At 39.8% G+C, this 20,396-nt stretch overlaps 1 protein-coding gene across 1 annotated transcript in view; it reads left to right on the top strand.

Moving 5' to 3' along the window:
• KCNU1 (potassium calcium-activated channel subfamily U member 1) overlaps window positions 1-20,396 on the top strand; it is a 162,313-nt gene that overhangs the window by 41,405 nt on the left and 100,512 nt on the right. Inside the window, exons 6-12 of the mRNA XM_060001141.1 lie at window positions 4,736-4,797; window positions 5,900-5,990; window positions 7,641-7,752; window positions 8,700-8,775; window positions 10,484-10,559; window positions 16,950-17,120; window positions 18,062-18,153. Coding sequence (XP_059857124.1) covers window positions 4,736-4,797; window positions 5,900-5,990; window positions 7,641-7,752; window positions 8,700-8,775; window positions 10,484-10,559; window positions 16,950-17,120; window positions 18,062-18,153 — 680 coding nt within the window. The remainder of the gene's footprint in view (window positions 1-4,735; window positions 4,798-5,899; window positions 5,991-7,640; window positions 7,753-8,699; window positions 8,776-10,483; window positions 10,560-16,949; window positions 17,121-18,061; window positions 18,154-20,396) is intronic.

The raw sequence follows: 20,396 nt of genomic DNA, 5'->3' as shown, positions 1-20,396 counted from the left end.
TTTTCCATACCCTTAATTATTTGCTGACTGATTGAAAAGGGCATGTCAACATTTTTCATTTATGATTTTGTAGTTTTATCAAATATCTTACATTTCTAACATTTTGAGTTATATATTTTATGTAACATCAGTCAACGCATAGAGTTACCTATTATAACTCCTTGGTCGATGGCGCCTTTTACTGATACGAAATATCCATTTTTGTCACATTGAGTGGGTTTTTGTTGTTGTGTTTTTGTTTTGGTTTTGGTTTTTTACCCAGGGGATACTTTAGAACATAATGTTAGCCGATAACATTGCTTTCATTTTATTCATACTTGATTAGGATGTCTTTGCCCAGCTCTCTTTCAGTCTTTCTGTCTTATTATTTCCTCTTAAGTGTGTCTCTTTAAATATCATGTAGCTGCACTTTTGTGTTTATTGATTTAAGAATGCATTTATTTGTTCATTTACTGGAGAATTTAATTATTCTCCTTTATGGTGATCTGTTTCATTGGTCTTTATAATATTTAGAGATTGAATTTACTGCATAATAGACTTTCTAAATTTCTGTGGCTTAAACAAACAAACGGGGTGTGTTGGTAAAGAAAGGGAGAATGGTTGTTGGATAAACAACTAGGACCTTTGTGACATCTTAGTTTTTTATCTTATTAGAGAAGCGGAATGACATGGTGATTGAGAATTTTGAGAGACATGACCTTAAGCATTGGCTTCTCCACTTCATCTTGAACAAGTTAATTTTCCCAAATTGCACTTCTTTCATATAATGTGAATAACCTTCTTAAAATACTGTAGGGAGTATTGTAAACCCTTCAAGGGTGTAGTAAGTACTGACCATTCACTGATATTTACATTCCTTATTTGTTCCTTTTTGTTAATTTTATTTATTTTCTTTTGTATCTTTTGACTTGGGATTTCCCATTTTTAATAGAATATCATAGGTATATCAGTAAATGAAATTCAGAACAAACTTCCCACCTGTATTTCTCTCTAATAATATCTCTGCATGTTTTATATCTATATACTGCTCTCTCCTGAGACCTTTGGCATGTTTTTCCTCCACACTACCCCTCCTTCCTTCCAGAAATTGTTGAATTAATCTGAACACTCAGTTCCAGATTGCTACTGTGTTTTTTAGTTTTTTTGGCTTTTAGCATTATACAGCTGGTCAGATTTCCTTCTTAATATTTGCTTTAGAGTTAAAAATTTCATTAATTTTACCAGTTTTATTAGGTACCATTTTTTCTTACGTAACTTATTTTATCGTTCTAATTTTTTTTTTCTTGAGTACTTGCCGTATTCACTCGCGAGGGAAATTGTGGGTGGTACACTTTCCGAATTGTTAAATCTCCCCCAGTTTTTCCCCCTTGCTCTCGTAAGTGAACGATAATTTGGTTGGGTTTAGAATTCTTGGCTTGTAATCCTTTTTCCTAAAACCTCTGTAAATGCTGTTCCAAAGTGTTCTGGCTACTTAAGGATACCAAACTCTTGTCTCTCAGCTCCAAATCCACCCTCTCTCCCCTGCTTTGTGATGCGAGGCTAGTGCACAGCAACCACATGTCTCTTTGGTCAGCTCCCTTGTGCTCTAGAGGAGGGGAAGGGAACTGCCTTCCTGTGTTTTACGTCTAGTTTTTTCAGCCTCACTTCATCAATGGCTTTTTCTTCCAGTAGCAGTGCTTGGTTTCAGTTTCCAGGCTTTTCCAACAGTACCAGGACCAAGCTCACAGTGTCTCTTCAGATGTACCATTACCAGCCAACCCAGGATCCCTCCTCCCAAGTCTGAAGCCCCCTTCCAAAGGGCATCTCTTTGATGCCCTTTGGCATCGAATGTTTTTAAATGTTGAGAATCCCAACCTCCCTTTGTTGATCTCTCAGCCAGTCCTTGGGGGTGCAACTTCTTGCAGTTACTGCCTCTGTGTCACCCCCGTGTTCCTTGGTCTTCTCAGTCCTCCAGTACTATTTAACAGCGTTTTAGAATCTCACCAGGAGCACTGATTGTAATTCTTAGATGTTTAATTACATATTCTATGCTCACTCTTTCACTGGACGTTATTTCATCTGTGTGCCCGATCCCCCCCTTTTCTTATACCTCCCGTATACCTGGCAATTCTCTGGTGTCCTCTCATATTCACAAGTGAAGCTTTAGAGTATTCATAGCGCCCCTCATTAACTGCGCTGGTGGCTGTTTGGATTCTGAAGACACCCATAACCACCCACCCACTAAACGGGCTTTAAGCCCCACTGTAGAAATCACAGCTCAGGTGGCGGGCTTCCTACCCCTCCCGAAGAGCCAGCACTTCCAGACTTGGCCCCTTCCGCCCGAGGGAAGTTCATGAGTCCTCTCAGAATACCTCCCACTTCTACCTGACTCACCAAACAGCCTTCACAAACTGTTAGCTCCCAGTGCTTTATTTTGGTTTGGTACACATTTTGTTGCTTATTATATATAATTTCTGGATCGTCCTTTTTAGGTTTGTGGCATGAAGTTGATATTGTTCTTAGATTGAATAAAACTAAATTTTTCTTCTTTTATTTATTTTTTTGGTTAACTTTATGGTGTGGAGGACTCTAAATATATGACCTTGTTACCATAGTTCTGGAAGCCTGTCAATACATGATTTATAGATGCAGAATCACCTGTGGGATTTAGTAAGAGAGAAAAAATATGTAATCATACGTAAGGAGAAGAAAAAAGATTTCATGGGAACTATTAATAATTATCAATCTACTGATATATATATATATGCACACACATATGCATATCCACTCCCAGCATTTTTCCTGAGCTTCAGACTACATTTGTAACCAAATATCTCCATGAGACCCACAGTCTTAGTGATATCTCCATTACACTTGATTCAGATGTTAAAATGGAACTGACAGTAAGAGTTGGGACCCCAAGAAAAATAGATGCCACTAACTCCCATTAACCGGCATCATTGCCACTTACAAAGCACTTGGAAGAAGACTAGTTGAAGCTCTTAGCATCTTGACCAACCCCATGTAAATTTGGGTAAGCTGGAAATTGAAGAGGATTTTGGAACAAGCTCTTATTGTGGCAGAGGTATTGGGTGGGTGGGTGGGGGTTCCTCCCCTGCCAAGCAAGGGACCACTTAGAAAGGTCAGCTGGCATCTCTTGGAACTCTGGGGACACAGAGAGCTGATGTCTGCCTCTTTGGTGAAGAGGGATGGCCACACTGAAGAGAATCTGTCCTTCTAGTGTTTGTTGGGGCAAAGAGTGCTTGAGCTTGCCCGTGGGCCAGATGTGGGTCACGTGTGAGAGTCTTCTCGAACCTGCCCAGTTAGGCATCCGGAGGGGGAAGAGTTCCAGCAGAATACAAGAGTGCAAGGTGCACTGAGAAAAGAGTTGGGAGCAGCCAGCGGGAGAGGACGCTTTCACTCAGCTTAAGGGAACCGCAGAGGGGACGCTTAGCAATTGAATGTTATCAAGCTGCAGCCTGTCTGCCCCCTCCCCTTGCACTTCTGATCCGTTTAAGTTGCTCTCCTTTATTTTCCTAGCATGCATCTTCTCACATACCACCTAAGGTACATATTAATTACTATTTATTGTCTAGACCATAAGCTCCATAAAGGCAGGGATATTTGTATATGTTGTTGAATGATGTTTCCCAGTCAGCAGAATAATACTTGAGTCATGATAGGTACTAAAGAAATCTGTTGAATATGAATTGAATTGGGAATCTCCAACAACCCAGGAAAATAAACAGTAAACACCTCCCGTGCCCGGAGAGCCCAAGGGTGAGAGCGTAGTGATCTAACACCAGTCAAGTCCAACATTTCCTGCTATTACCTCCCCTTTCTGTTCACCGCCTGACATTGACCTACAGTTCTCAGAGGCCAGAGGTACCCTAGTCAGTAGGCAGCTAGGACTAAAAAAACAAAAAGGGTTAACAGAGAAGAAACTAATCTCTTTTTGCCTACTAGTAGCCTGCTCGAGGAACACCTGAACTGGAAGGGAGTGAAGCTTTAATTGTAAATAAAATACAGTTTTACACAGGACTGAACATATTTTTTTAAATGTTTGGAAACTAGAAATAACTGATTACCTACAGTTGACCTAAAAATTCACCGAGGCTGCAAAATATTTCATCCAAATGTATTGAGGGTTTTAAATGGGTAAATTTCTGATTATATTCCACAGATTCTCATTTTACAGACCAGATATATTGGCAAGTTAAAGTGCTCATTTTCTCTTCTCACTTTATAGCATGTTCCCTCCTGTCAGAATTCTGCCCATCCTTTAGATGGGCATGTTTGGGACTGTTTCTTCTCCGACATCATAGGCAATTCAAGTTCAGAGTCTGTATCTCATGGCCCTCATTTTCTAGCGTGTAATGAAGTGCATAACACATATTAAGCACTTAATAAATGTTTGATGAGTGAGTGAATGAATAAACAAAGGACTGCTTGAGCTCAGAAAACCTTAGGAGCAGCAGAAAGGACAAATTGTTTATTCTGAAGTGTGTGAACGTTAAAATTAGGTAGGTAAAATGGGTAGGTACATGCTCGTTTATTGAATACCCAGTAAAGGTCCAATCAGTTTTTGTTGAGTGAATGAATGAATGCTAACATAAATGAATGTGTGGGAAAAAATGGCTACAGATATATAGGCAAGGGAAAAAGGTAAAACACAATTTTGTTGGTATGTTTATGCATCTATGTTCATGCTAATAGAATGGATCTGTACATTTGTCTGTGGTTTTTTTTTTTTCAGGTGATCCTTGTCTTTGTCCTAAGCATTGGGTCTCTTATAATCTATTTCATCAACTCCACTGAGTGAGTAAAATCCCCTGTCAATCTTGTCCGCTCATATCAGTAGCTTATGAGCTAATTTGGAATATTCTGTCAGGAATAATGCTTACTATACTTTCACGTAAACTCACACACGCAAGCTCATAAGAAAAGGATAAGTGTTTAGTTTCCCCTAGGAAGTACTAAACCCGGCTCCACAAACAAACGAAAAAATGCATGAGTTTCTCCTGTATCCTGTCATTCTGCACTGCTAGGAGCTGGGGTGCTGTGCATATGTCTATTCTAGTTTCTGGGACTACAAGCTTCCAGCTGTTGTCTCCTCCTTTGGACCGTTTATGTGGGTCTTACGTGCCTTTGGATTCCTTAGGTGTTAAAGCAGAAGTTCTGTAGTCATTTCAGGGTTTCTCATAGGTTCTAGACAAGTTTGGATGGTCTGAGGAAAGAAAATGCTAGACCTCACCGGGGATGTAGGAGCAAACTATCCTCTGTTCTTCTCTGAAGGCATTCCCTTCTCCTGTGCCAAAGTTAGGACAGCTTCTTGGACACAACCCAACCTAATCTGAACTCCATGCTGATCCTCTGGGAATTTTTTTGGATTTCCAGCTAAAGTAAAACTGGGATTACAGGGCCACACAAGTCAGGCAACTTCAGAGATCCTACAGAAACTAGAAGTCTTCGTTTTGTGGATTCCTTACTGACCTTTTAGGAACATTTCCTTGGAATTTGCTTCAGATCAGTTCATTGGACGCAGAGTAGCTCTCTATCAGAAGTATACTGAAGCCAAAATTTCCTGGCTGAGTAAGATGGTCTTGCACACCAAAAAGAGCCGCATAACCTCTGTGCCTCTGAATCCCATTGATAAAATGAAAATGGAACCAATAAACTCTGAAAAGAAGAGCAGGTAATTCTGTTATTTTCAGCTACATTCACGGCCCAGTGGTTTTGTTCATGCATACCTCTACTCCCAAGAGAAAAGTAATTTACTTGAGATGTGCACATAAGTGTCTGGGTTGACCATTCATGGTAAATAAATAGAAAATTGCCCACCTGTTCTCTTTATTTGGTCCTCTGTAGCCACAGCTTTTAAAATGTCCACCTTTATAAGCTGTCTTTGTTTCTTTTCCAGCCCTTTTGGAAGCTGTTCTTCATACCAAGACAAAACCATCCCGATTGATTTGACTTTCAATGCTTTCTTTAGTTTCTATTTTGGATTGAGAGTAAGTACCTATTGAACATGGGAGTAAACAGGGGAATACAACCGGCACACTGTAAAGAGATCTGTGTTACACAAAGAGATGCCTTCCTTAGACAATCTGCCTATGCTTTCAGGCTCTAAAGCCAGAGGGTCTGGGCCCTCAATTGTCAAATGTATAGCGAGACCCCCAAACTCTCTCCTGCACTTGAAACTGTAAACCAGGTCAACAATTTTAACACAAATGAAAAGGATTCCTTGTTAAGATATCGTCACCCTATCACCCTGTCCTTCTTATTGGCTTCCCACTTGCCACTCAGAAGAGAGACTGGTAATCACAAGAGAGCAGAACCTGAGTAACAAACCTCTGAAAATGTCATTGGCTCCACTGATGACATATGTGCCGTATAAATCTATAAAATACTCTTGTGTCTTTAATTTTGTTGCATTCATGTATTCAATAGTTCTCTCATTCCACAAGCACTTTTTGAGGGCCCACCCTAGATCTAGATTCTAGATTTATCTATCTCATGTTTGTGAGATAGATATACACACACAGACATGTACACACACACATATATATACACACAGACATACGCAGGCACACACACACATATACACACATATATGCACACATATACACACATACATACCCATATATACACACAGACACACGTATACACACACATATATGCAGACATATACACACATACATACACATACACACATGCACATATATATACACACATATACATACACATATACACACACATATATACACTCACATATGTACCCATATACACACACGTATACACACATACACACATACACACATATATACACACACGTATATATACACACATATACACACATGCACACACATATATACACACACATACACAAACGTATATATATACACACATATATACACACACATATATATACATACGTACACACACAAACATATACACACACAGGTATATATATGCACATGTAAGTGTATATATAATATGTATGTGCGTATGAAAGGTATGGTATGTATGTATTTCTGTGACCTTCCTTCAAACTTATTTCAGCCGCACTGGCCATCACAGTCTTATTTTTACAGCAGCCCCTCCCATCTGGAAGCACCTGCTTTCTTATTCCAAATAGGGAAGCTCATAAACACAAGCCTTGGCCAACCAAGCTTCTAGACCTTTTCCATTGAAGACCATCCTACATCTTGTATCTTCATTGCCCACAAGTAGGGGGTTTTACCTATACAATTGTATATATATCGGGAAGCTCTAGGAGCAGTAGGAAGGTCAAAGTGATTATTCTGAAGTAGGAGAGTTAAGATCTGGTAAGTAAGGTGGATTCACGTTCATTCATTGAATACCCCCTAAAGTACAATCTCTTTATCTATATGAATATATAGGTGTATGTGTGTGTGTGTGTATATATATATATATATATATTTATTTATTTATTTATATTTATATATATAAGTGTGTATTTACTTACATAGCTATATAAATATATGTGGGTGTATGTATGTATACATTGTATGTATGTAATAGAATGCGGTCAGAGCTTCAGTTGGTGGATGAAGTGTACCTGAAAAGAGCCACTCTTGTGTTCACTGTAGAATTTTTGAGGGTAACAGAATCTGGGGTCTTCTGTTTTCATTTCATAGTTTTTGGCAGCTGACGACAAGGTCAAGTTCTGGTTGGAGATGAATTCGATTGTAGACATCTTTACCATTCCACCAACGTTTATTTCTTATTATTTGAAGAGTAACTGGCTAGGTAGGTGAGTTGTGGGCATCAGAAGCAATCTCAGGGAAAACCCCTCAACATTCATCTGTAAGTATCCTTTCATTTTCCTTTAAAGCCTAAATGGCGTTTAAAAAAAATTCCTCCCTATGATCGTATGGTTTTGTAATACATTTTCAGAACCCATTCTTTTTTTTACCCCAGTCCCTGGCAATGGGCCTGATGCCAGTAGGTGTACAGGGTTGTTTATTGTTTATGGATTATCCACACCTGAGGGCAGGGCTCCAACATCCTAGCCCCCTGTGGCACCTTAGTGCTGAGATCCCACATGACTGGGAGAAGTGAAAAGCCTCCCGTGGTCTTTAAAAAGTATAAGTCATCATATCCAGACATGCGGTGACCTGTTAGAGATTTTTTTAATTAGTTACTTTGTCTTTAAGGTGGATGTATTGCCAGTACGTGGGCATTCTGTGGCTTTTGTCAGTTTTTATGTAATCTTATACTATTTATTATCTACAAAATATTTTTTACTAGTGTTACTATCAAACTACATAAAGGCAAACAACATGCAAACCCTGGGGAGCGTATCACAGAGACTATAGTCAGGAGTTAAAGTGGTTTATGGATCACTTGCTCTCCATTCTAAAGAGTTAAATAGAGTAAAACGTGAGTTGTGCTTATTGCATACTTTGTAATAATAATACTACTCAGCAACCCTTCGAGGTAGGTATCATTACAATTCCCATTTTACAGATGAGGAACTGGAGAAGCTAAGGGCGTTGCTTTAGATTACAACAGCCATTAAGTGAACCAGAATTTGAACCAGTGCTCAGGTCTTAAACTGATGACATTGTAAGATACTGTATTTGAGCATTTCAGGGAAAGAAAGAACGTGAGCAGTCCCAGGTGTGGTATAATTCAGACTGCTCCCTCAGTGACCCTCATCTTTCAGCAGCTTTCTTTTTTTGATTGCTTTGTAGGTTTAAGGTTCTTAAGAGCATTGCGGCTGCTGGAACTCCCTCAAATCTTGCAAATTCTGAGAGCCATCAGGACCAGGTACATGCCAGCCCTGCCTCAAGTACTACTTACTCACTCATTCGGATTAGGAAATTCAAATGTTAACTGAACCTTCAACTCAGCTCATTTCCCATCAGAAACTTCAGTGCAAAAGTCACAAAATCCCTTACTTTCCAAGATACCATTCGCTTACTCTTCTCTCACTGCATTAACCTCACACACAGGCTGGAAAGTTTGCAATCATCTTGAAGAGTTTGTTTCTTCTCTTTCTTGGACCTAAAATGTGTCAGTCCATTTAGGTTTTAATTCTCCCCCCCCACCGAAAAAAAATTTTTTTTAATCAAAGCAATTCAGACAAAATAGACTTTATAAAGACTGTTACAAGAGATAAGGAAGGACACAACATAATGACCAAGGGATCAATCCAAGAAGAAGATATAACAATTGTAAACATTTGTGCACCCAACGTAGGTGCACCTCAATACATAAGGCAAATGCTAACGGCCATAAAAGGGGAAATCGACAGTAACACAATAATAGTGGGGGACAGATCGTCCTGACAGAGAATAAGGAAACGCAAGCCTTAAATGACACATTAGACCAGATAGACTTAATTGATATTTATAGGACATTCCATCCGAAAGTGGCAGAATACACTTTCTTTCTCAAGTGCACACAGAACGTTCTCCAGGGTAGATCACATCTTGGGTTGCAAACCAAGCCTCGGTGAATATAAGATAATTCAAATCCTATCAAGCATCTTTTCTGACCACAATACTATGAGATTAGAAATCAATTATAGGAAAAAAAAACTAAAAAACAAACACATGAGGGCTAAACAGTCTGTTATTAAATAATCAGTGGATCACTGAAGAAATCAGACACTTTGACTCTATACATTCGTTGTCGTGAATCGATCCTCTGCTGTCGAGGAATGTAAGACAATTCCTCCAAGCCTGAGAGCTGCCCAGCAGCAGCAGTGAGCTCTTGCTTACAGAAATAGAGCTACCTAAATAGCTCCAAAAAAATAAAATTACAGTTAAAAAAAATTCCAAACTACCTTTAAGCAGAAATCCTGTTAAAGTTTTAGGCAATTTGGTCTAACGTTACCCACTCACAATCTCCATGCCTCTGCATTCTCACTAGAAGCATCAGATAGTACTGGCCAGCTGGGTCTCACTGCTAAGGGTCGATGCTTTATGGAGCATTTGCGCTCGGAAAGGGCTGTTCTTGTGTGGTCAGTAGCCTTGCTGAGAACCACAGAGATTTCAGCTAAACTCTAGGGCTTTCCTTAGGAGACAGGAGCTTGTTTGATCCTCTTCATTCAAAGATCCCGGTGTGAGTTTAGCAATATGGAACTACGTTTCTGTGACCTCCTCAGAATTTCATTTTGCAAGCCCACTCTCTGGATCCTTGGCACACTGCCTTTTTTCAGTATAATATTAGGCTAGTGGAGATCATCAGAACCTAAACTTTTTGAACACGTGTGTGTGACGGGGTGTGCCTGAGAGTTGTGCATCTCCAATTTTAATATGGATACGAAGCAAGCAGGGGATCCTGTAACAATGCAGAGCAGTAGGTCAAGGCAGGGCGTGGGATGCTGCATTTCCAGTATCCTCCTAGGGAAGTGTAGCATTGTTCCTGGTCCGTGTCCCACACTTTGAGGAGTGAGAGTTTAGAGGATGAGGTATTTGTGTTGTTCAGGAACCTGTCAGAACCCAGCAGCTCTTTGTCTTTCTTCCCCTAGCAATTCAGTGAAGTTTTCCAAGCTGTTATCCATCGTTCTGAGCACCTTGTTCACTGCTGCAGGATTCATCCACCTGGTGAGCATCTCATCCGACTCCTTGATGTCGCGAGTGAGCATGAATGTCTTTTATTTGAAAAATGCAGGCGACCCTTCTGAGCTCCTGTCTCCATCACTATAATCAGTGTGAAGTTTATCTTTTCACCTCCTCTGGATGGGTTTTCTCCACCCCATACTTCTCACAAATATGTATCTTCTACACTCACGGTATCGATGTTCCTTCTTCCGACTTTTAAAACCTGCTCTTAGGAAAGGGTTTAATAAGTTTACTCTTCTAAGGTATAAGCAATAGGTAAAGTTTTTGTTTTGTTTTGTTTTGTTTTTTTGCGGTACGCAGACCTCTAACTGTTGTGGCCTCTCCCGTTGTGGAGCACAGGCTCCAGACGCGCAGGCTCAGCGGCCATGGCTCACGGGCCCAGCCGCTCCGCGGCATGTGGGATCTTCCCGGACCGGGGCACGAACCCGTGTCCCCTGCGTCGGCAGGTGGACTCTCAACCACTGCGCCACCAGGGAAGCCCTAAAGTTTATCACTGTATCATCATAGGGGTTCCAGCAATTTGAAAAAGAATAAAGGGTCAGAGAAATGAAGCCAGTGCGAGAATTTTGTACTTACAAAAGCTGGAGAGTTGGGTGAGGGAGCAGTTGCTGAGTTGCAAAAGGGAGTTTGGGAACTTTCTTTGTTCTCCTGGAATCAATCTGTATACATAGCTGCCTCCTTCGCCTACAATGCCATATAATCAGCAACATAGTAAATGGACTTCAACAATAGGAAAGAAACTCCTGGACTTTATTGCTCCAGGAAAGTTGAAGAGAAATCATTAGAAAATGTAGAAATTGAAGTGTCACGTTAAAAGCCTGCAAAGGCCTTTGAGAAAAGCAAAACCGAACAAAAAAATAGAGAAGTCTTTTCCACTTGAGCCCTTCTCTCAAAATTAATTTAAAAATCACAAGGAAAAGGAAAAAAAAAAGTTAAAGAAAGAAACTTAACCATGTTCAGTTCATCAAGAAAAGTATCAAACACCAAATTTGTTTGGCGTTTCAAGAAACAGATACTACTATGCATAAAATAGGCGAGCAACAAGCATTTACTGTATAGCACAGGGAATCATATTCAATATCTTACAATAACCTATAATGGAAAATAATCAGGAAAAATTACTGAATCACTATGCTGTACACCTGAAACTAACACAGTATTGTAAATCAACTATACTTCAATTAAAAAAAAAAAGAAATCTGAAACCAGCCACATCCTTCCTCATCATGCAAGCAGGAGACTGATTTTCTGGAGAAGAAGTATCACAGCAGTAAAGGTAGATCCCTGCATCTGGAGGTTTAGCCGAAGGGGCATGGGTCTGCACTGGGAGAAGCAGTCACCAGTGTTCCCGTAGAGACCTGTTGGCCATCACGGAACGGTAGGCAAAAGGATGCTAAAGGAGATACCATGGTAACAGGTTTTGGGGGATTTTTTTTCCTTTAATAGAGGTTCCAGTGAGGGGCTCTCAGGCTGAATGGGGCCTACAGGCATATGTTATTGGACCTAAGATGTTTGTATTATGTGTTTGCTATTTTTGTATTGGTTGATAAGTTTTTTCAGAGAGCTCATATTAAAAGACCTGGATTTCTGGATTCTTTGCAAAAACACAAGATTCTGGCAACCCACTCTCCCAAGGCCACCAACAGCCCCAGCTGAAGAGTAGCTGCTCCCTGTAAATCTCACAGGCTTCTGGTTTGAACACGGTCTCAGGCCCTTCTAAGCACGTGAACATGTGCTCCTATGGGACGTCCAGTCACCCTGGGGAGGAGACCTCCAGTGAGGATGCGTGCAGAGAAAGAGGGAGAAGCCACCTGATGGTTTTGGACTCAGGGCCATCTACTGTGGGTCACACCAACATCTGAAATGTGAAAAACCTAGAAAAGCTGTAACCCAGAGCAAAAAATTAGTAGATTTTGTTCAGGGGATATTTGAAATGACAAACCGAAATAAAAGCTATGATTGTTCCAGCGGTCCCAAGTCATTCCTTCCCGTACTTACACCGTCCTTCAGCTAAAAGTTGATACCGGGCTTCCCTGGTGGCGCAGTGGTTGAGAGTCCACCTGCCAATGCAGGGGACACGGGTTCGTGCCCCAGTCTGGGAAGATCCCACATGCCGTGGAGCGGCTGGGCCCGTGAGCCATGGCTGCTGAGCCTGCGCGTCCGGAGCCTGTGTTCCGTAACGGGAGAGGCCACAACAGTGAGAGGTCTGCGTACTGCAAAAAAAAAAGAGTTGATGCCATTGGAGGGTGAGTGTCCACCAGAAAGGAACCAACATGGTGCCTATGCTAAAATTCTGCCCAAAACAGGGAGCGGAAAGCAGAGACATCAGCATAACAATTACATCACAAAAGGGCTGTCAGAGCAACAATAACGTGATAATTTGCCCAAGGGAACAAAGGAAATGTTAAGGAAAAGCCCTTCTTATACAAGGCTTTAAAAAACTGAAAATGATACTTCAAACAAAATACTTAAGGTTTTAAATAAAAGATTACTAAACCGTAGCAGGAGTTGGTAAAGGGCCCAAAGATACCAGAGAAAAAGAAGAAAAACGTTTTACAGAGCCAAAAACCACATTAGAGGGGACACAAATGTACTAAGTGTGACAGAAATATGCTCAGAAACATGGCGGACAGGATTGAGGCAAAATCATGCCATGGAACAGGACAAAGATACTTAAATGATATGGAGAAAAAACATGAAAGATGGGTCATGTTGATTTAACGTACTGTAAAATTCATGCTCCTGAAGAAGGGGACACAAATACGGTATCAGAAAAATGTTTGAATATAAAGTATTGAATCTGTAGTTTAGAGGGTATACAGTATCCCAGGAGAAATAACCCTAAATGAGTCCAACCATAGTTTGGAACAATTACCAACCTTTAAGGGTAAGGAGAGAATCCAAGCAGAGCAAAGAAAGGTCTATATTAGGGGGGAAATGAAACTAGCCTCAGATATCTTGCCAACATCAGTCAGTGCAGGAAGGTGACAGAGCAGTGTCTGCCAAGGTTGTGTGCGAGTGTAGCCCATCTGTCATTTTAAGCACATGGAAGAGAGAAGAGCATCATGAGTCCCTTTTAAAAATGACCTTGATGATAAAATCCAGCCACATAGGAGACGGGTCAAAACCAAGACCTCAAGAATGAGGAAACCATGATAAAAAGGAGTGATGGTGATTACTGACTGGATTGAAAATAGAACAAAGACACGGCCAAGGGAATTGTGGGTACAGACTAGAACACACATGTACCATGTAAAAATAATAAAACCAATACAAATAATGGAGAGGTAGGCACGGATGGGAGAGTGTCCTCATGTCCTCCACCTCCATAGCACAGCTCACCTACGGTTGAAACATAAGGTTTAAAAGTGTAAAGTTTCAGTTTTGAAATGTGACATTAAAAATAGGTAACAATTCAATATATTCACATTGGCCCATAATCTTTCATCTTTAAGTTATTTCCCATCTGGGGCTGAGGGTCGATGCTAGCAGGGTCCAGGGCAAGAGCAGGGTGGCCAGGTAGACCAGCAGGAGTGACATAGAGGTTCCAATGAGGAACCTCTATGGAAGTGGGGAGGGGTTTGAAGCACTAAAGCAGTACTTCCAAAGAGGGTGAGTTAAATGGGAAAGGGTTATTTGACTTACTGTGAAGGAGATTTCTAGGTTGAAATAAGTTTAGTTTCAGTTTGTAAAACATGTTGTACAAGGGTATGATGGAAGCCCTGTGCTAAGATGGTTACAAGACACTATGGGGTTTTAGCTTAAAGCAAACTGTCCCAAGCAACACTTCAACTCCTGGAAAAAATATATGTATACACATATATATTATAGTATATATATCATATATATGATTTTTAAAATTGAAGTATAGTTGCTGTACAGTATTATAGGTTACAGTGTACAATATCGTGATTCACAGTTTTTAAAGGTTACACTCCATTTATAGTTATTATAAAATATTGGCTATATTCCCCGTGTTGTACAATATATCCTTGTAGCTTATGTTATACCTAATAGTTTGTACCTCTTACTCCCTTACCCCTATATTGCCCCTCCCCACTTCCCTCTCCCCACTGGTAACCACTAGCTTGTTCTGTATATCTGTGAATCTGTTCATTCTTTGTTATATTCATTAGTTTGTTGAATTTTTTAGATTCCGCATATGGTATCATTCAGTATTTATCTTTCTCTGTCTGCCTTATTTCACTTAGCATAATACCATCTGAGTCCATCCATGTTGCTGCAAATGGCAGAATGTCATTCTTTTTTATGGCTGAGTAGTATTTCATTGTATATATATATATATACCCCATCTTTTTCCGTTCATCTGTTGTTGCATACTTAGGTTGCTTCCCTATCTTGGCAATTGTAAATAATGCTGCTGTGAACATTGGGTTGCATGTATCTTTTTGAATTAGTGTTTTTAGGTGTTTTTTTTTTTCCAGATATATACCCAGGAGTGGAATTGCTGGGTCATATAGTTGTTCTATTTTTAATTTTTTGAGGAACCTCCATACTGTTTTCTACAGTGGCAGCACCAATTTACATTCTCACCAACAGTGTAGGAGGATTCCATTTTCTCCACATCCTCACCAACACTTGTCATTTGTGTTCTTTTTGATGATGGCTGTTCTGACAGGTGTGAGATTACATCTCATTGTGATTAGGATTTGCATTTGATTTGCAACATGATTAATGATGTTGAGCATCTTTTAATGTGCCTGTTGGCCATCTGCGTATCCTCTTTGGAAAAATGTCTATTCAGGTCTTTGGCCCATTTTTTAATTGTTTTTTTGATGTTGAATCGTAGGAACTGTTTATATATTTTGGATATTGACCCCTTATCGGTCATATCATTTGCAAATATTTTCTCCCATTCAGCAAGTTGTCTTTTCATTTTGTAGATGGTCTCCTTCACGGTGCAAAAGCTTTTAAGTTTAATTAGGTCCCATTTGTTTATTTTTATTTCCTTTTCTTTAGGAGACAGATCCAAAAAACTATTGCTTCGATTTATGTCAAAGCATATTCTGCCTATGTTTTCCTCTAGGAGTTTTATCTGTGTGATTTAAACTTGGTTTTCTTACGGTACAGTAGTCTTAGAAAGCAGTAAAGTCTCCACATCTGTGGAAGCTGATTAGTAGACTTTGCAACCAAATCTACTACCAGCCCTGAGAGTTAAGTATAGACATGCAATCTCCTTATCTGGGAGTGGAGTATTAGAGGAGCCCACACTCTTAACCTACTCATCCAACTTAAGAAGGAGGCAGCAGTTGGCACACCACTTTAAAAAAGTGATCGGATACTTAAGCAAAGTACATTATTTCTAGTTTTCATTCTGGTTCTTAGCAACAAAACAAAAAACCTGCCTTCCCCAGCCATCGCTAGCATTTTACCGTCTCTCGTGGAAAAATGGAAACGGAAAACATCTAGGAAATAAGTACTATTTGGGGAAAAATGTCTAAAAACAGAAACATAGCGGAAATTTTGTATATATTCTATATAATTAATGTTTGTTATATAGCATAACAAATGATATATATGTATAAATTTATATATATATTCTATAAAGTGTAATGCCATTGCCTAAGTTACTCTTTTTGTTTGAGGTAAAAAAAAAAATCGGATAAACCTAGGTTTCATAAAATGTGAAGACTTAGGGGGAAAATCAGAGGAAGATTTTTCCAGAGTTTGTCTTTTTTTTTTAATTGAAGTATAGTTTATGTACAATATTATATGTTACAGGTGTACAATATAGTGATTCACAATTTTTCAAGGTTATACTCTGTTTATAGTTACTATAAAATATAGGCTATATTTCCCATATTGTACAGTATATCCTTGTAGCTTATTTCAGAGTTTCCTTTTTATCACTGAAAAGATTTTTGCAGGGAGGGAGGAAAGTAATCTGGAAAGCTTGTTTGCTCTTCCTGAGACTCCAGCGTTCATGCGCTTAAGCTCACTGAGATCAAGTGCCCATTTAAGTGCTGCTTTCCTTCATGATGATCCTGATGTGATGTAAAATGAGGGTGAATAATAATTGCTCAGTCTGACAGCCTCTGAATCCCGTGGCTCCGGGATGGGAGGATGTGCCCACAGGAGAAGAGATGTTGTCAGCCATTCCCCGCATTGAGCATCTCCACTGTGGGCTCCAGCTACACACCCCTCAGATTTGAGCAGTAATCACCGTGAAGGGAAACAAGACTTCACAATTACTACCCACAATTTGCAAACCCTTCACAGCGACCTGGGAATCATTTACTCTTTCATTTGGATTGAATTAAATGAAACGAATCAAAAGTTGTACTTATTCTTTATAAACTTTTCCTTGAATTCCATTCAGAGACCTTTCCTAAGTCTTCTCTCTTTGGACAGGTGGAAAATTCTGGTGATCCCTGGCTCAAAGGTAGAAATTCACAGAATATTTCATATTTTGAGTCCATTTACCTGGTCATGGCAACAACGTCGACTGTCGGCTTTGGAGATGTGGTAGCCAAGACATCCCTAGGACGGACCTTCATCATGTTCTTCACCCTGGGGAGTTTGGTAAAGAATATTTTTATGTCTTTTGAATATAGCTACATAAACGAAAAACATTTGGTTAATGGTGAGAAACAAAGTGATAGAGGTTTGAGAGTGAATGTTGCATTATTCAGAGCAGGTATCAAATGAAAATGAAGAGATATGTGAATCCCATATTTTCCAAACTGCATCCCCTGGAGCACATAACGTAATTGTTCAATTGCCAGGGATGAGGGTGGTAGACAAAGGAGAGCAGACGTTCCTAATTAGCCTCTGCATTGATTTGAGCAACCGCATCTTCCTTCATCTTTTGCCCATCGGATTATAGTCTTTCTTCCAAAGAGGAAGGGGATTTGAGATTTGATCTGCAGGAAGTTGTGTTCTTTCCAGCCCAAATGAGTAAGCTCTCTCTAAACCAGCATTTTACTACAGATAAGTGAACATCTGTGCTTGGTTCAGGAGTGTGTCAAGGACAAAGGAAGCCTCCTTTTCTTTTAGTGACTTTAATGGCAATTCCTTAATAACCATCTCCGAGTTCTCCACTCTACCTTTCTGATATCCCCCTGTCCACATCATTGTTACATCCCCTCATTTCTGTCATTTTCCCTTAACCCTACTCTGTCCCATATGCTTTATTTTTTCCCCAAGCCCCAAATAGTATCAAGTGAAAGAGTCAGAAGGGCAGTTAGAAGTGATGACAGGAAAAAATGGGTGCGGAGGTTGCCTTACTGCTTGTCTTTGCTTTCATCTTTTTGAAGGATGAAAAGCAATTTATTAAATTTTAACCAAATCCAAAGGCTGAAGTAAGGAAGAAAACTGGTCTCCCTTTAAAAGCACAGTTCCCAGTCATGCCCTTCTTAGAAGAGAGAAAGTTTTACGTACCTGCTTTCTCCTCTGTAATCTTGGAATTTTGAAGTATCCTTGGAAGTAGTGAGACCTCAGGTTTTATTTGCCAATCATTTTAGGTTCTGTTTGCGAACTGCATCCCTGAAATGGTGGAACTTTTTGGTAACAAGAGGAAATACACCAGTTCCTATGAAGTGGTCAAAGGAAAGAAGTAAGTAGCTTTCAAGTATAATTTCTACAGTTTGGGGTATTCTACGAAGTCACTCTCCCTTTTGAAACACGATTGCCTGGCCTAGGTGGGTATGTTGGCAAGGTCCTCATTCACTGAAGAGGGCTGGAATAAAAACCATGAGAAGATGTTTGCTACCTGATACGCACTACCCTCTAGATGCTCGTAAGAGGATTAAATAAACTAGAATGACAGATACGTTGTCATTCGGCGTCACATGCTGATTGTGCCAATATTTGTCCATTCCTTATCTCAGACTGTTCTCTTCTATCCATTCCTGATTGTCTTACTCATTTGAACCATGTGGTTGACTCATGGCTAACTTTACATTAGGATCCAATTAGAGTCACAGTTCGAATTTAAAATAATTCAATTCCGTTGTCTTAGCCCAAACTCCCCTCAAGCTCATCCATGGGAAGAGGTTTGCTAGCGTGAGGAGGGGTTTCAGCCTGTCTCCAGTCCTTCACAGATCACCTGTTTTGTCCGTGCCACAGCTGTTCGTTCCCAGGAGCGAAGTGGATTTGGAGTTGTTTTTACTCTACTTCTCTGTGGATATGTGTTACCTCCATTGCCATTATGATTCTTCATACCTAAGGAGAAGATAAGGAATTGGAAATCTCAAATTCAAAGCGATTCTTTTTTATTTAGTCTCTTACCTGCTGTAGAGGAAAGAGGCGCAGTGGAGATAAACTCCTTTGGAGTGATGTCTTAACACAGTTGGATAAAAACCAACATTGATCCAGGCGTATGAAGAGGAAGGTAACAAAATGAAATGAATGAAAAACAAATATTGAAAACAGTGAAATAAGCTAGATAAGCCAAAGTCTAACCCAGTTCATCTCACACATGCTAAATAGGTCAATAAGGTCTGGAAAATATAAGTTTAACTTAGGCTAAAATTACGCTTTCCGTTTTCTTACATGACTAATGGGAGGAAAATAGCTTCTTTATGTATATGAAGCCTAAGGAAATTGACGGCTGTTTTTCACCATAGAAGTTACATGCATAGGTTTGTGGACCTGTGCTACATGTCTCTCCATTGGACTCACTTTTTTTGTGAGCACTAGATAATTTTAGATGCAGAAGATAAACCAAAATAGCCTAGATTCTGTGGCTGCCTCAGCCATAGTATTTGACTATAGGAAAATCAGTGAGCCATTCCGAGCTCAGTCGTTCCTCTGAAAAAAGATGACACCAGCCAATCAGGAGTCAAGTGGCAAATCAAGTGAAATTAACACACGTGCAACTCCATTATAAATTATAAATAACCGAGAAAAATCTAGCAGTTACGATAGTTATCCTTAAATGCCTGAAAAGCTATGTGTAATTCAAATGTGTGGAATCATTCCCTACAGAAATCTTATGCTCCTTTTGTATACTGGAGATGCAGTCCTTGGTGTTTCTAAGTTTAAAATCTAGGTGGAACTTTTTTTTCTTAACATCTTTATGGGAGTATAATTGCTTTACAATGTTGTGTTAGTTTCTGCTGTATAACAAAGTGAATCAGCTATATGCATACATATATCCCTATATCCCCTCTCTCTTGCGTCTCCCTCCCAGGCTCCTTATCCCACCCCTCTAGGTCGTTGCAAAGTACTGAGCTGATCTCCCTGTGCTATGCAGCTGCTTCCCACTAGCTAGCTATTTTACATTTGGTAGTGTATATATGTCCATGCCACTCTCTCACTTCATCCCAGCTTACCCCTCCCCCTCCCCATGTCCTCAAATCCATTCTCTACATCAGCATCTTTATTCCTGTCCTGCCCCTAGGTTCTCCATGACCTTTTTTTTTTTTTTTAGATTCCATATATATGTGTTAGCATACAGTATTTGTTTTTCTCTTTCTGACTTACACACTTCCTAACACCATACACAAAAGTAAACTCAAAATGGATTAAAGACCTAAATGTAAGGCCAGACAGTATAAAACTCTTAGAGGAAAACATAGGCAGAACACTCTATGACATAAATCACAGCAAGATCCCTTTTGACCCACTTCCTAGAGAAATGGAAATAAAAACAAAAATAAACAAATGGGACCTAATGAAACTTAAAAGCTTTTGCACAGCAAAGGAAACCGTAAACAAGACGAAAAGACAACCCTCAGAATGGGAGAAAATATTTGCAAACGAAGCAACTGACAAAGGATTAATGTCCAAAATATACAAGCAGCTCATGCAGCTCAATATCAAAAACACAAACAACCCAATCCAAAAGTGGGCAGA

This window comes from Delphinus delphis, chromosome 21 (assembly GCF_949987515.2).
Source record: "Delphinus delphis chromosome 21, mDelDel1.2, whole genome shotgun sequence".
NCBI classification, from domain to species: Eukaryota; Metazoa; Chordata; class Mammalia; order Artiodactyla; family Delphinidae; genus Delphinus; species Delphinus delphis.
Note: the sequence above shows the minus strand (reverse complement) of the source record. Positions and strands in the feature narration are given on the sequence as shown.